Here is a 17,296-nt window from a genome sequence, read left to right as displayed (position 1 = left end):
TCTCTCCAATTTTCTAACATTGTGCTTTAAAGTACACAACTCTGAATTAAACCATGGAGCCAGCCTCCTATGAATAATTACCTTCTTTTTCAAGGGGGCTGCATTGTCTAATGCATCACGCAATGATGAAGTAACACTATGAACAAGAGAATCAATTTGTGAAGAAACAAAATTATTGCCCTCCACTATGTTTTTCTGTGTTAATGAGGAAATTAAAAGTGGACCAGATTCTTTAAAGGTTGTTACAGCATTGTCTGATAATGATCTACTATAATGAAAATTTCTTTCAGGTGTGGAGTACTTGGTTAAATTAAACTCAATGGTTATTAAAAAATGGTCAGACAGGACCAAAATACTAAAGAGATGCACCGATTGCAGTCTGTTGTTTGGACCAATTTTTTGCAAAGCTTCGACCCATCAGTGCTGCTTTTTAAAGATTTACAATTTCTTAGCTTTAACATAAATAAATGACTAAAGTGCTTTCTCTTGTTTGTTATGGTATGTTCACAGGGCGAACCAAAATAAATGTTTGGATCAGCGGTGCCTGGTCAGGCCAGTTCATTTAAATATTGTCCCATTTCAGTCCTGTGCAGAGCAGTTGGTGCATCCTTACATTGAACTGCTGTTCAGATATTTCTTAGCTTTGCGTCGGGCTTAGCAGGTAGCTATAGAATAAGATTTTTGCAACAGGTATTTACTTTTTCTGTTGCAGTTATTAGAAGTACAAACATACACCACATGTTTTGTTTTTGCTGGATGTCCTAGGCAAAAGTGTAAAGCCACTCCAGTCTCCTCATGTTGCTTCCAAGGAACCTGAGTTTCCTCTTCTCATCTAAAGTGGGAATAAGTGGTGGTTGAACCTGACCCTTTGGCATATGGTCGTGTCTATTATTGTCCCACTCCATAATAATATGGTAGCATAGTATGTAGTTTGAGCCCTAATATGTATCTGATCTGTTGTCTGAAGTGAAACAATAAAAGTACCTAGATATATTTATTTAACAGATAGGTAGATTAATCTAAGGAATAATCTGCTAATTACAGCTTCTTGTTTATCATTAGTCTACTCAGGCTTTTATAATAGGAACAAAAATCTGTAACAGATGGAAATCAGTTCAATAACCTGCTTCATGTCTTATATCGTCTCCTTGACCCTGCAGTCTGATGGCTCCTCTCAGATTGACGGGCAGTCTGGAGTTGGCTCAGGTGGAGGGGGTGGCGGTGGGGGCCCTGGCGACGATTCAGATGGCAAGGGGATGCCCAAACGTCTCCATGTATCTAACATCCCGTTCCGCTTCCGAGACCCCGACCTACGGCAGATGTTTGGGGTACGCACAAAGAAATATTCCTCCTTTTCTCTCATCATGCGGTGCGCAAAATGTTTTCTCTGCCTTTTTATCACGACAAGGCATTTGAGGCCTGTCGTGATAACTGCTATTTGCTAAGATAAATACCTCTAAAATGAGCAGGGGAGAGAGAGATGTGGGAGAACCCGTACTGGCTCAGTGCCAGCTCATCCTGGTTGAACAGTGCTGACTCCCTGTGGCGAGCATGTGACTTCGGTGCTTCTCCAGGCTCCTAATATCCCTGCATCGTTTCTTTCGTTTCAGCAATTTGGCAAAATCCTTGATGTTGAGATCATCTTCAACGAGAGGGGCTCCAAGGTATGGTAGAAATATGGTAGAATAAAACCCTCAAGCATTTAAGTGTGGTATTTTGTTTTATTATTATAAAAATGCACCTTATAGAAACTGAACTGTTTGGTTTTTTTTGCCTATTTTGCCACCTCTCCTCTTTTCCCAATCCCACTCCCCTCCTTCTCGCAGGGCTTTGGGTTTGTTACATTTGAGACAAGCGCCGATGCGGAGAGGGCCAGGGAAAAGCTGCACGGCACGCTGGTGGAAGGACGTAAAATCGAGGTGAGCCTCCAGCCCTCCACAACAGTGTCCATTTTCTCCTCTGTCTCTCCTCCATTCCTAGCAGTGACAAATGAGAACCATTATGGTGGTTTCTACCCTAGAGACGGTTTCCACGTGGCTGTTCTGTAACCCCCCCCCGGCTTCACTATAGCATGGTGCAGCAGTGCCGTACGCTCTCTCCTGATGGCACTTCTCGTCATTGATGTTGTTGATGATGCTGGTGTTGTGGGCTCTCCATTGCACTTTGATCTTTGAGCTGTGTGGTTTGCAAAGCTTGCTGGGTGGAGTGGCTACACAACAGGCATGGCTGGTGAGACGCCACTAAGACTCGATCGCTGGCGATTTCTGCTGCTTCTGTCACAGCATGTAGGATCTGGTTGTTTTTTTTTTCTGTTTCCCTGCACCTTCTCCATCATCATCATCACTTCTTCCATGATCACGATGAGTGGCCGTTTTTGATTTCTGGTTGTGTTTATGACTGGTAGAGATATTAAAAGCCTCTGTGAACAAAAAAAGTGCCTGCTGGTGTCGCATGGTTGGAACGTACACTGTCTTGCAAAAGTCTTTAAATACTTGAAACCTTTTCACATTTCGTCACATTACAACCACAAACTGAGATGTATTCTCTCATGACTTTGTCGTAGAGGAAGCACAATGGAGCCTACATGAGTGAAGTGGAAGGAAACATTTTGATAAACAAAAAATCTGAAAAGTGTGGTGTGCATTTATATTTAGCCCCTTCTATCTTGATCTGAATATACAAGATCCCCACAGCCTGATGCTGCCACAGTGGTAAGGATGGTGTGTTCAGGGGTGCGTACACATAGCATTTTGCATGTAGACCAAAAAGTTACGTTTTTGTCTCCTCTGACTAGAGCTCCTTCTTCCACATATTTGCTGTGTCCCTTACATGGCATGTGACAAAATGGAAATAGGACTTTCTTCTCTGTTCCTTTTTTTAGCAACCTCTTCTTGCCCCTCTTCTTTAAAGAGCTCCTAAACAGCTCTTGTCACCTGAGCTGTGGATCTCCGCAGCTCCTCCAAAGTTACCATGGGTCTATTGCTTCTGTAATGCCCTCCTTGCCTGGTGGCCAAAATGTGTTGAACGGTGCTCCATGAGATGTTTAAAGCTTAGGATATGTTTCAGAACCGAACCCTGGTTTAAACTTCTGCACAGCTTTCTCCCTGACCTTTCTGTTGTGTCCCCTGGTCTTCAAGGTGCTGTTTGTTTGATAATGTTCTGTAACAAACCTTTAAGGCTTTCACATGACAGCTGGATTCACATTCAGGTTATATTACACACAAGTAGACTCCATTCACTACTTAGATGACATCTGAAGGCACTTATTTGCACAGGATTTCTTTTAGGGGTGTCGGAGTTAAGAGGGACTGAATACAAATTCTCACCACCACACTTTTCAGATTTTTATTTTTAAAACTTTTAAAACAGGGTGTCATTTTCCATCTACTTCACAATTTCACTTAAAGTCCCAATAAAATACATAGAAGTCTGACGTTGTAACTTGACAACATGTGAGGAAGTTCAAAGGGTGTGAATACTTCTGTGAGGTATAGTAAGGTCAGAGTCTGCTGGGAGTTTTCCCACCCTGTCACTTAACGCTATGTGACCTCTATGTGGCCGCATTTTAAATGTTTGCTGTGTTCAGAGATTGATGCATGATGAGGGCCTTTTCAGGGGTGGGAGTTGAAGCTGCTGTGAGAAGTGTGATGTCATTTCTGATTCTTCAGAACAAAAAAAATCATTTATGCGAAGTGGATGGCTAAATTAAAATAAAAAGTCTTACTGTTTACACACACCCTGCTTGAAAAAGAACACCAGATCTCATTGAAGTCCATTTTGTTGTGATATTTGTTATGCTTTTAATTTGTCAGCATGAGCTCAGATTTCAGTTGCAAATGGCCTTGGAGAGGTAACACACGCCATGCTTTCTGCCATTTGCCCGAGCTGTCGGTATTAAATCGTTTTTTTTTTTTTTTTACTTACTGCTGAAGCTCTTCTGCATGGTCTTTGGATGTCCTGCAATCTTCTCTTTGTCTGTGTGTAGGTGTGCAGAATTGTAAAACAAATGGAGGGTGGCGAAAGTAGTCCAGAGAATGCCAGAGATAGCTGTCATTTCCTCCCCTTTCTGTATTTCTTAATAGGTTTTCTTCCATTTCTTTTCACTCTCTTTCACCCAGCCAGTCCTGCTGTCTGTCTCTCTCTGTCTTCATGTCCACCATCCTCCCCCATATCTTTGTTCCTCTTTCTGTCCTGAGATATAGTAAAAGGGTTAACCCACCTAAGAAAGAGATTACATTTCTTATTTGATCATTGTATGGTGTCCCTCGAGTTTCACCTCCTTCCATTTCTTTAACCCTTATGATCTATCTTCATAGTGAGCAATAGAGGGTCCTAGAGGCTAGGTTGTTGGCTGATACTTGCAGGTGACTGTTGACATGTGACCTCTGACATCACTTCCTTTCTACCACAGGGTGGGGGTTGCTTTTCATTACCTCGTTTTGTTTGTCCCTCCCCCCTCCTATTTTATTTGTTTATTTATTTATTTTTTGGTTCATCATTTGTTTCTTACACATATTTTCTCGATTTCCCTGATGATTTTTGTATGTTGTTGTTGTTGTCAGTCTCCACGGTAACTGCTCGCGTGTCCTCACGCCGTTCCCCCGACAACGGTAAGTTGTGTACACATGGCATCATCTTTGAATGACCCCTCCCCCCACCCCATGCGCTCCAAACGAAATAAAATGCACCCAAATGAAGGATTCCCTTGGTGCAGGGAGCTTGACTGATTGATTGGTGGATAGAACCCGATTGGCTAATCCAGTGATCGATTGGGGAGGTGGTGAATGAAATTATCAGGAGATTAGCCATTGACCGCATGGCATTACAATAAGGCCACTTGTTTAACTGAATGTACCACATCTATCTGCAAGTGCAACAACTTCGACTACCACTTCTTAATGCATTCATTACAATCACCTTTCTAACTGCATTCAAAGCATTTAGTTCGTGAGCTGTATCCTGCATGGTTTACTCTCTTTCTGGTCATCTGTATGACATCATGTAGTACTATGTCATCTCTCTGTGTCATGTGTCAGCCAATTGCTGCATTCTTGCACCTTATTAGCAGGAGAGCATGCTGAAGCATGAGTGCTATGTTAGCTCTAGTGGAGAGGGGATAATAGCCGTCTGTATATCATGGCGTGCTGTAGTGCTTGATAATCACTTCCTGTAGCAGCGCTCAGACTGTTGTCGAAGTGCAGGTTTGCAGCCTTAATGTTTCAATCAGAGCTGTGTTTGTGGATGAGTAGCTTGGGTACCCAAATTGGGCCGATTTTTAAAGCAAAGCTGAAACACATAAAAGTTGCCCTGAAACAATTTTTGGCAAACCTAAATGAAAACAGCTTTGCCTTGTTCTGATTTCTGTGAGGAGGTGTCCTTGATTTATTTACCTTTTGATCAGTTTGGTTCTGGATGGTGTGTGTCGTTGGTTGTTTTCTGGTGTGCGACACTGGTCTGAAATGCCGGGCAGTGTTTCACAGCCATGATTTGATTGGTTTTGTTTTGGTTGACTTCATTTTTTTTATCTTTTCCATTTGAGAAATGATATCTGCATCCCCCATCCTCTCTGTCTTTTTTTCTCTGGCCTGTCCTCTCTCTCTGTATCTGTTTTGCACCAATCATCATCTCATCCATCATGGCTCTTGTACAGTTAGACTGGATGTAGTTAAACAACCAGATATGTGTATTGTATGTGTATCGCATCATATTGTTTTTTTTTGGGGGGGCGGGATGGAAGAACTGCACATTTGAATGGATTTTTCACCTTGGCTCCTCTCCACCTTTCATGTGGACTGACATCTCCCCCTGCATCCCTCTCTCTGTCTTTTCTCCGTTGTTCTATCGCCCTCCTCCCTTTTCTGTATGATGTGTTCTTGATTGGGGGAATCCAACCTTTTTTTCTTTTCTGTTTTTGATTGGTCTATTTGCTGCATCTGATGCTTGCTAATTGGTTAGTTTTGCTCACCTCCAGTTGTTGTCATGCGCTCCTGGTTGGCTGTCTGTGACTTGTGTACAAACTCTTCGATTGATGTCTCTTTTTTTTTGTTTGTTCTTGTTTTTTTTGCATTTTGTTTAACTGATGAATCTGCTGCTTAATTCGCCTTCTTTGTCCCCTCTTGTTTTTAGCGGCTCTATAATGGTCTTGGATTTCTTTTCGAATGCCTTCGCTATGAAACACATTTTGTTCTTTTCTTTGTTCTATGTGCCAATAGTTGCAATGTTTGCGTGCAAAACTTTTTGATTACTCACTGGGATCCTTGTTTTTAGTGTTTCTTTAAAAAGAAGCGCATGCATCAAATGCCATCGCTGCTCATCAACAGAATTAACAACCTGTCAAGGATAAAAACTGAAATTAAAAGGATGATGGCGCCTCGCATGAAAAGCAGACGTTTTCTGTGACCACTCAAATGTGTGTCGCAGAATTTTAAGAAAATGTATCCACTGTTAAAACTGATGTATTTTTTTGCATTTTGCTTATGTCTCTACTATAAAAAGAGAAAATTGGTTCCTAAACCTTTTGTTTGGTTTCCAGGTCAATAATGCCACAGCCAGAGTGATGACGAACAAGAAAATGACCACACCGTACTCTAATGGAGAGGGCCTCGCAGCACTACCATATGGTAATGTAAAATTCTAAGCTGTACTTGCGACAAATCGACTGTTTTTCTCATTTTTAGTTTAATACAAGCGTTGACTGCTTTTTTTGATAAAGTGAAAACTGGAAAAAAGCCTTTAACATTTTCTAAACCACAGCGCCAGGTTCCAGAGTGGCTCACGGAAATCCTACAATTTATAAATCCTCCAGGTTACTGAACAGAGAGGTTTTGGGCTAATAACACCCACCCTACTAAATATGACGGGGTAGTTCTTCATAAGGGAAAATAGGACCACTTCATATTATTCCCTCATCTTTAACATAAGTAGCTGTCAGTGTAACTACAGTTGCTAACTGCAAAGAGCAGCCTTGTGAATGTTTGATATCATAATTATTAGTGGTGTGAAGAGACAGGGTTCTTACGTAGTCTTGAAAAGTCTGGAATTTTAATTGACCATTGCCCAGGTCCGGATAGGTATGTAAAATTCTTGTCTTTAATGTTCTAAAGGAGAACAATTTCCAACTCAATGCATGCCATGGTTTTTATATTGATTTATATTTTAATGACAATTAGGGCTGAAACAATTATTCTTATTAATCATGATTAATCCATTATTGAAATAATCCTCAACTAATTTAGTAATGGAATAGTTCAATTATTAACTGGAGTATAGAGACTTTTAAACATGCCATTTGCTGAAGAACAGCCTGCTCGGAGCAAGCTTTGAAAAGCCCTTTTTGTCTTTTTTCAAATAGACCGAATTCTAAATGTTAAACTGGGTTTTAATGAATCTCTGCTCAGGGTGGATTTATTAGGTTTAATCCAAACAAATCTGTAGATATACACAAACAATGATGAAAAGGGGGTTGCGTTTGGTCTCTGACTCCAAAAGCAATCAATTAACGATGTCTCGACTGAGGTCAGCTCCGATATTTGGGTTCAAATCGGGACATCCCTGTTTGTTTGTGATTCAAAAATTACACTTTAAATTTGAGCCGTTACTGACCAGAAATAAAAAAATAAAATAAAAAAAACCTTATATTTGATCGATCTTTATGTAAGAATGTTCCCTCAATGTTGTTTTTTATTCTTACAGCTGGTTGGAAGTTAAGTCCTATGGTTGGAGCCATGTACAGTCCTGAGCTCTATACAGGTACGATATCAAAGACTAACTTTATTGTTCCCAGAGTGTTGCAGTCATTCAGTGTTACCGTTCTAGTAGATACTGAGTTTTACAGACAGAAACATGTAAAAAGTCACAGTAAAAATGTACGGGACACTTGCACAAGCATCGCCTAAGTTCCCCACTGACTATCTGAATGATTCAGAGAAAGCTTGGGAGAAAGTGCTGTGTTCCAATGAGACCAAGATCAACCTCTTTAATATCGACTTGTTCTTCCTTGTTTTGAGGAAGAGAAATGTGGAGTAGCAATATGCTTGGTGGTTGCTTTTCTGTTAAGAGTACAGCAGCACTTCATTGCATCGAGAAGCTGAATGTTGGGGCCATATACCATAAAATCTTTGATGAGGACCTTCTTATCTGAACCAGAATACCAAGGATGGGTTCTGGTCAGGGTATGGCTATTTTAGAATAATGGTGACCCAAAACACACCTACAAGGCAACAGAAGCATGTCTAAAGAACAACCACATTAAAGTCATGACTTGTCCTAGCCTTTCTTTAGACTTAAGCCCTTCAGAAAATCTCTGGAAGGAGCTGAAGCTTCGAGCTGTTGAGCAGCAGCCAAGAAGCCTGAAGGTTTTTGTTAGACTGTGCAAAGAGGAAAGGCTCAAAAGTCCTTTAGAGATGTTTGCAGTCCCGGTGACCGCTATAAGAAAACGTCTTTCGATTGTACTTGCCAAGAAAGGTTTTTCTACCAAGTTTTAATTGATGTTTTTCTTGGGATCAGATATTTATTTCACCAGATGGCATTAAAATTGTTTTTTTTACTTCTATGTAAGGTGTCCTGTTCTTAGTTCATATTGTCTCACTACATTAAAATGAAACTACCATAAAATGTCATTTTCTCCGTGAGCAAACGTGCAAAATCAGCAGGTTTTAAAATAATTCTACTTTCTACTATACTATACTATAAATTCTACAATAGGAATGTATTTTCTCATAGTCTGGCTATTACTTTGACAAGATGTACCTTTATCATCACCAACCTGACTTTGAACTATGAAGCTTTTTTGTAAGATTAAACACCAAACCACAGTGGTTTTACTAAATAAATCTATAAGAACGGATCACGATCAAGACGCTTTTCTCCGTATTTACAGGTCCTTCTCAAAATATTAGCATATTGTGATAAAGTTCATTATTTTCCATAATGTCATGATGAAAATTTAACATTCATATATTTTAGATTCATTGCACACTAACTGAAATATTTCAGGTCTTTTATTGTCTTAATACGGATGATTTTGGCATACAGCTCATGAAAACCCAAAATTCCTATCTCACAAAATTAGCATATTTCATCCGATCAATAAAAGAAAAGTGTTTTTAATACAAAAAACGTCGACCTTCAAATAATCATGTACAGTTATGCACTCAATACTTGGTCGGGAATCCTTTGGCAGAAATGACTGCTTCAATGCGGCGTGGCATGGAGGCAATCAGCCTGTGGCACTGCTGAGGTCTTATGGAGGCCCAGGATGCTACGATAGCGGCCTTTAGCTCATCCAGAGTGTTGGGTCTTGAGTCTCTCAACGTTCTCTTCACAATATCCCACAGATTCTCTATGGGGTTCAGGTCAGGAGAGTTGGCAGGCCAATTGAGCACAGTGATACCATGGTCAGTAAACCATTTACCAGTGGTTTTGGCACTGTGAGCAGGTGCCAGGTCGTGCTGAAAAATGAAATCTTCATCTCCATAAAGCTTTTCAGCAGATGGAAGCATGAAGTGCTCCAAAATCTCCTGATAGCTAGCTGCATTGACCCTGCCCTTGATAAAACACAGTGGACCAACACCAGCAGCTGACATGGCACCCCAGACCATCACTGACTGTGGGTACTTGACACTGGATTTCTGGCATTTTGGCATTTCCTTCTCCCCAGTCTTCCTCCAGACTCTGGCACCTTGATTTCCGAATGACATGCAGAATTTGCTTTCATCCGAAAAAAGTACTTTGGACCACTGAGCAACAGTCCAGTGCTGCTTCTCTGTAGCCCAGGTCAGGCGCTTCTGCTGCTGTTTCTGGTTCAAAAGTGGCTTGACCTGGGGAATGCGGCACCTGTAGCCCATTTCCTGCACACGCCTGTGCACGGTGGCTCTGGATGTTTCTACTCCAGACTCAGTCCACTGCTTCCGCAGGTCCCCCAAGGTCTGGAAACGGCCCTTCTCCACAATCTTCCTCAGGGTCCGGTCACCTCTTCTCGTTGTGCAGCGTTTTCTGCCACACTTTTTCCTTCCCACAGACTTCCCACTGAGGTGCCTTGATACAGCACTCTGGGAACAGCCTATTCGTTCAGAAATTTATTTCTGTGTCTTACCCTCTTGCTTGAGGGTGTCAATAGTGGCCTTCTGGACAGCAGTCAGGTCAGCAGTCTTACCCATAATTGGGGTTTTGAGTGATGAACCAGGCTGGGAGTTTTAAAGGCCTCAGGAATCTTTTGCAGGTGTTTAGAGTTAACTTGTTGATTCAGATGATTAGGTTCATAGCTCGTTTTGAGACCCTTTTAATGATATGCTAATTTTGTGAGATAGGAATTTTGGGTTTTCATGAGCTGTATGCCAAAATCATCCGTATTAAGACAATAAAAGACCTGAAATATTTCAGTTAGTGTGCAATGAATCTAAAATATATGAATGTTAAATTTTCATCATGACATTATGGAAAATAATGAACTTTATCACAATATGCTAATATTTTGAGAAGGACCTGTATATTGTCAAAACTGCACTATTGTTGTTGTTAAGAAAATAAAAGCTGCGGGGTTTCTTTAACAACCCCCTCTCTCATCAGTTCCAGGGTTCCCGTACCCGGCAGCAGCAGCAGCGGCTGCCGCCTCCACTGCTGCAACCTTTCGGGGAGCTCATCTGCGAGGGCGAGCTCGGCCCGTCTACAGCACAGTCAGAGCCGCTGTTCCACAACCTGCAATCCCGGCGTACCCAGGGTAAATATATATATATATATATATATATATAAATATATATACACGCACATAAATCCCAGTTTTTTTTATATTAGTGATGACAAACGGTCATAATACTGTTAATCTTCTTTGAAAGCGTGGCTTCACTTATTTGGATAGTGATTCAAATTATGCATGTTGTGTGTTTGTAACATTTTTATTTAAGATAATGACTTTGATAGTTTGCGGAGCTAAAATACCATTTCCTTGTACCTTTAATCATGCAATGTGACTGCAGTTTAAAATAAAATCAAATTGAGGATTTTTTGGTAAATCAGTCTCACCGACTGGAGTAGCAGTAGTAACACTTTGAAGTCGGTGCATCTGTATACAAAGAGGTGGTATTTAGTCTTGCATGTTGCACGGTGTGTAATAATCTCACCCTTCTTTTCTCTTCTCTCTCTCACAATTTCTTTGGCACCATTTTCTCACCTCCCCATCACCTCCTCTGTTTGTTGTTTTCTGCTCTGTCCACACGGTGGCGCTTCACTCCATTATTTCCTTCTTTTGTTTTATTTTGGTTTGGTTTTCCAAACACTACTCCCGTATTCTTTCTACCTTCCCGTCCTTTCTCCTGCTGTCGTCTGTCTCCCTCTCAGTGTGATGGCCTATCAGGATGGTTTTTACAGTGCAGCTGACCTCTATGTAAGTATGCCTGCCTCTCCTCCACTGCTTCACTCGTCACTTACATTTTCCTTCGCTTGCCTGTGGGTTTTCAAGTGTGAAACAGTGCGGATCAAACCCATAGAGGCGTGTACTTTTGACAGTTTTAATTAGTCACTGCATCACATGTTATGCCATTACGCCTAAATCTGAAACTGTAAATCTGTTTCACATCAAGTTTATTTTTTAGTTATTTTCTAAAAGCACTTAAGTACTTAATAATACATTTGGTGATATGTAGTATTCCTCCTCAGTGCAGCAAATCAGGCCCATTCACAAGTAAACTCTTCTGGGGTTTGTTTCTGTGCATTTGTGGAGTAAGTTTGTACCAATGTGATCATGAGTGTGTGGCTTTTTTTGTTTCTTTGTGTGTGTGTGTGTGTGTGTGTGTGTGTGTGTGTGTGTGTGAGAGACCAGGTTGACAATAGCTGTTTCTGTTCTCTCTGTAGACTAGTGTTTCAGGACATTAGTGGCAGATTGCCCCAGGTAGGGTTTACACACTCTGTGTGACAGCCAGTGTGCATCCTCCTCGTCTCCAATGACTGCGTGCTGCTAGACATTATTGACCATCTGAGATTGAATTGCCTTCTCTGTCTTCTTCTACTAACTCACTGGATTCTGACATGGGTGGAGGTACGGAAGGGGGAGAAAAGAATTGGGCTAAAATTCCCAAACAATAGAACGTTCCTCCAGGTGATGGGGATAAATAATTTATGAATTGAAATCCAGATAGCAGGGCCACTGTTGAAGTAATGGACTGATACATTTTAAGATACCTATTTACAGTGCTTTGCAAAAGTATTCATACCCTTTTTTAACCTTTAGTCATATTACAACTACAAACTTCCATGCGTATTAGGTTTTGTGCAACAAGACCTGAGTTTGTCCGTGACCAAGGTCACCTTGACCCCCAATGGGGTGTGAAGTGAATGGACAATAATCTTTGGTTTTTAACTCTATTTAGAATTACTAATCTAAAATGTATGAAGAGTCAATACTTTGTACAACCGCCTTTCACTGCATTTGCAACTGCAGGCCTTTTTGAGTAAGTTTCTTCACAAAGTAAGAGACTAAAGTTTTTTGGAAATCTTTCTTTGCAAAATAGCTCAAGCTCAGTTATGCTGGATGGAGAGAATCTTTAAACATAAATTCCAACTCTTGCCAAAGATTCTTAACTTTGACTAGGCCATTGTAACACATGAATGTCCCTTTATCTAAACTTTACCATTGTAGATCAGGCTGTATTTTTAGGGTTAATGTTGTTCTGGAAGGCTTTTAACAGGTTTTTCTTCCAGATACCCTGTATTTAACTCCAGCTAAATGTTTTTGTCGCTGGTTTAAGAAGAATATCCCGACAGCATGATGCTCCCACCACCATGTTTTTATTGTGGGGGCAATGTATTCTGTATGATACAGTGTTAGTTTTCCACCACACAGTGTTTTGCATCTAGGCAAAAAAGTTGAATTATGTTCTCATCTGACCACAGCACAGTCTACCAAATGATTGCAGTGTCCTCCTAACGGCTTGTAACAAACTGTAAATGAGACTTCTCATGGCCTTTTTCAAAAGTGGCTTTCTTTTGCCACTCTTCAATAAAGAAGTGCACAATCAGAGCTGTAGATCTCTGCAGCTGGTCCAGAGTCGTCTCCTTCCCTGTCCTGTAAGTTATATTTAGGAATAATAGAGTAAATGAAGCGGAAATCAAATGCTTGCCTTTAGCTTTTTTCATTTGTAAAAACATTTGGAAGCCATGTTACGTTATCTTTCTTCTTCACGATTATTCGCTTTGTGTTGGACTATAATGTAAATCGCAATAAAACACATTGAAGTTTGGTGTTGAAAAGTGACAACATTTGAAAAAGCTCAAGGGGTACGTTTGAAAGGCACTTTTTATTGTAAGTAAATTGCTTACAATGTTGACAGTTTTACATCTTTTAAAAAAGCTATTTTTGCCAAAACATTATGTTGGCCTAATTTGTCTTAACTCTTGCTTAAATTACTTTTAAAATCTCTCTTTTTTTACATAAAAATATCTCTGTGGGATTAGATGGAAATGTCAGAACTTTAGGTCAAATTTCACATAGAAAACTACAGTACACTGCATAAACAATGTGTTAATTGTGGAGTGGAAATTATGAGAGAAGAGCCGATCCAGAGGAGGTTATTTCACCTGTTAATGTGTCCAACACTTATGTGTTTGGTCCAGTGCCAGTGAGTCAGAGTATCATATATATTTAAAGAAATAAATGATAACTCAGTGTGCACTATTTAGTAAAATTGTGCATTCGAAGCTCAAAAAAAGAGATTTCGCAATACTGAGAAAAAAAGAAATGTTCTTAAGTAGTTTTGTAGTACACAGAGTGTACACTGGCAGTCAGAAGGATGTACTGTAGGACACGGATATTCATCCAATATGCAGTTAATTCAGACCCCTTCCAGGAATCTCCCTATCTGTTTCACCTGTGGCATGCTAACTGAATCAGTGTCAGCATGCAGATGTACTTACAAGGCTGACTCCCCTCCAATCCCTCCTGTTTCCTCCCACCTTTTTCCATCCTCCCATCTCACCTCTTTCTTTTTCTCTTCCTTCACTTAGCTGAAGTAGCTTTTCTATCCTTCCTCTAGCTTTTCTTTAATTTCCCTTCAATTTCTCAGTCTACTGTTCTCCCTAACTCCTTACATCTTCTCTTTCCTTCACCTCATTTATATCCTCCTCTGCTCCCACTTAGTTCAGCCTTCCCCCATAGCAGCCAATGTGTTGTCCTGAATGCAGGGACTTGGTCGTGACTGATTTATAGGATAGAATGCAGTGGTGTGTGTTTGTTGTTTTTGTTTTTTTTCATAGGATTTGTTTTGACCTAATTCATGTTCTAAGTTTGGGAAAGCATGCCGTGTCTGTCAGTGATTGGTTGCCAGCCACATGAGAGTGCGCGTGTTTGCTAATATTTAATCTGACTGGCTGACTGTCTCCTTCCACCTGTAGTTTTGTTTTATTATTTTTTGGTCTCTGTTCACAAGCTGTTCATGCACACATAAATAATGGCACAGTCATCTCGCCGCTCCCTTCCCTTTTCTAAGGCCGTGGGTTTTTGGAAGGGAACGGCGGTTGGGCACATTATTGGCTTTAGGGTCTCTCTCCCTCCCTGTCTAACACAGTGGGGAAGACGATGCACGTCAAGGGCTGCAAACAGCCCGACAAAAAACAGCGTCTCATACAATTGCGGATATTTTTCCTGCGTTGGTCATTGAGTGAGAGAGAAACACAGAGCCGGAGCTACATTCTTGTGAATGCTGTATTGCACCAGATTAGCAAGTTTTGCTGACTGTCTGCTTGTTAATATTTCGCTCTTCTCAGCAGTTTTCTCTCACAATGTAACCCTTTAGATTCACTACTAGTGGTTCGCTCTGCAGAAAAAACATAGTGAGCATTGAACAAATGTTTCATTTTCTTTTCCGTTCCTTCCCACCTGTCCTGACATTGTCCCCTTGTCCTCTTCCACATTCCTCCCACTTACTGTCATCCATCTCCCTCCTCTTCATCGCCTCCTCACAGGGCGGCTATGCAGCGTATCGTTACGCCCAGCCGGCTGCTGTAGCAACTCCTGCAGCAGCAGCCGCTGCAGCTGCAGCTTACAGTGACAGGTGAGTCAAGAGTTCAGAACATTGTAGGTAAAGTAAGATGCTTTTATTCAAACATTCAAAGGAAAAACAACATTTTCAAGACCTAGAGAACTGTAATGAGATGACATTTAAAATCTAAACATTAAAAGTCACTGTAAAACATTGGATTAAATAGTTTCTCTGAAATGTATCTAAAAGATTCAATAAAACCCAACAGTAAAGGAAAATATGTTTTCTGTTGCATTTTTCCTGACTGCCAGTGGCAATAAACACAGTGGACAGAGTCTCTTTGCTCTTGGTACAGGTCGAGATTTAAATTAAACAAAGTTGCCTATGGGACATGTACACTACCTGGGTGTCACTACTATAAATAGCACAAGGGAGGCTACATCTGGTCTCTTTGAGCTTCTCGGTGTTTACTCGGTGTGCTTTGTGGGTTTATTGATCTGTAAGTCTGTGTTTTTGTTTCTTAGTGGTGTTCTGCAGATCTAAGAGAGCTTACCATCCTGCCAGTGACTTTATAGCCGGAGTCCACTTTGTGGCTCTTTACGCGTGGGGTTGGCAATTGTTCCTCTGCCTCTTTGTTTGATTGTAATTGGTGGTACTTGGACCATCCGATGGTGGACTGCTCAGCCGCTTCCAGCGTTACATGACACTGGCTTGTGCTTTTTCTCTGGGTCATGGGAAAGAGTGGGTAGCTGGTAACATTAAATAAGTGGCTGCATGTTCTGACTGTGCTCTGTGGTTGAACAGTTCTCATTTGGATTAGTAAACGAGGATGTTGGTGTGCACTGGGGCTCCTCTGCAAGTGTAGGATGGCCATGAAATGTATCACAAGTGCCTTAGCTTGGTTCACCATAGAGGCTCTCACTGACCGATGCATTAATAGCCGCATCTTGCTGCTCTCCGTGAGAGAGAACAGGCTGCATTAAATAGAAGGCCTCTAGTTTGCTCGAGAGCTGCCGCTGTTGGGGGTGCCTCAAGTGTGTCCCGAGAGGTAGATGGACACCCCACCACCGGGGTCACGGCAGTCCAAACAGAAGAAGACGAGGTTGCAGCGCCCTTCTTGGCAGAAGGAAGGTTCATGGGTCAGACAACATGCCCCCCATGGATCACTGCATTTCCTTGATGGGTTTCTCCTCAAATTAGGTGTTGAAGGACAAAGTCTTTTGTCCAGACATCCAGTGCCAGGTGTTTGACAGCTTTTTGTGCCGAGACCAAGACATTGCAGCTCATTCAGGCCTGAGGCTGAGAGGGCTCTGGAAAGCTGACAAAACTCCAGTCAGGCCTCAGAAGTTTGGGGCTGCCCAGCAGTCATTAGGACCCTGGGAATCTGATCTGTAGGTCCCACAGCAAGACCCTTGGTATCGGTGTCAGGGTACCGCTCTACCACAGTCCGGGCAGCAGAACCGTGCTGTGGTGGGTACTTGGTGTCAGCCCAGGGTGGAACAGGCTCCTCCCCACAGGGTTGTTGGTGTGCAGGCGCAGAGTCGCTGCCCCTCCCACAAGCCAGCAAATGCTGCAAAACAGCCTGAGGTCTGTTGGCCAGCGGCAGCCAATTTTTTACAGCAGCAGCTGGTCTGTGTGTATGTAAAAGTTCTGTCTTTTTGCATGCTTTGCACTTGCTATGTCCTTCAGGCTATCCGTCCAGGATAGTGGTTCACTTCAATTTGAAGGATGCGTATTTCCATGTTTCTATCCATCCAGGATACAGGAAGTACCTGGGGTTTGCCTATCAGGGCAAAGTCTCCCAGTTTGCAGTTCTGCCATTCAGTCTCCATGAGGGAGGTGGACCTACCAGGCAGGAGGAACTTTATGTCAGACTACCTGTCTAACCGGACACTTTCCCCGGGGGATTAGAGGTTACATCCTCAGTTGGTACAGGGGATCTGAGATCGGTTTGGCTGGGGGTCTTGGGGGGCATGACGCATTGCCCTTTGTGGTTCTTCCTGGCAGAGCCAAGCTATCCACTGGGAATGGAAGCCCTCGCTAACGCCTGGCTGTGCGACCTGCTATATGCGTTTCCGCATTTGCTACTGATACTGCCCACTCTTCACCGAGTGACCTTGTCAGCTCAGAGGGTTCTCCTGGTGGCCTCAGAGTGGGCAATTAAGGTCTGGCTCCCACGGCTCTTTGGCCTGTGGCAGCTTCCAGTGAGACAAACCTTGTTGTCCCAAATAGACTTGGAAGGTTTGGCATCCATCCCCAGGCTGTCTTCGGCTCAGAGTATGGCCGCTGAAGGGGGCCGGACAGGCCCTAATGGGTATGGATCTCTC

General features: G+C 42.0%; 1 protein-coding gene across 5 annotated transcripts in view; it reads left to right on the top strand.

Moving 5' to 3' along the window:
• Window positions 1-17,296, top strand: part of LOC124868162 (RNA binding protein fox-1 homolog 2-like) — a 71,674-nt gene that overhangs the window by 46,461 nt on the left and 7,917 nt on the right. For 2 of the 5 annotated variants that reach the window (XM_047365022.1, XM_047365025.1), the window contains 8 exons: window positions 1,161-1,328; window positions 1,611-1,664; window positions 1,827-1,919; window positions 6,533-6,620; window positions 7,693-7,749; window positions 10,567-10,717; window positions 11,335-11,380; window positions 14,953-15,041. In XM_047365022.1, coding sequence (XP_047220978.1) covers window positions 1,161-1,328; window positions 1,611-1,664; window positions 1,827-1,919; window positions 6,533-6,620; window positions 7,693-7,749; window positions 10,567-10,717; window positions 11,335-11,380; window positions 14,953-15,041 — 746 coding nt within the window. Of the gene's footprint in view, window positions 1-1,160; window positions 1,329-1,610; window positions 1,665-1,826; window positions 1,920-6,532; window positions 6,621-7,692; window positions 7,750-10,566; window positions 10,718-11,334; window positions 11,381-11,847; window positions 11,885-14,952; window positions 15,042-17,296 lie in introns of all 5 variants that reach the window. The other 3 variants (XR_007038256.1, XM_047365023.1, XR_007038257.1) reach the window with 3 other exon arrangements.

This window comes from Girardinichthys multiradiatus, chromosome 5 (assembly GCF_021462225.1).
Source record: "Girardinichthys multiradiatus isolate DD_20200921_A chromosome 5, DD_fGirMul_XY1, whole genome shotgun sequence".
NCBI classification, from domain to species: Eukaryota; Metazoa; Chordata; class Actinopteri; order Cyprinodontiformes; family Goodeidae; genus Girardinichthys; species Girardinichthys multiradiatus.
This window is presented reverse-complemented; position numbering and strand designations above follow the sequence as displayed.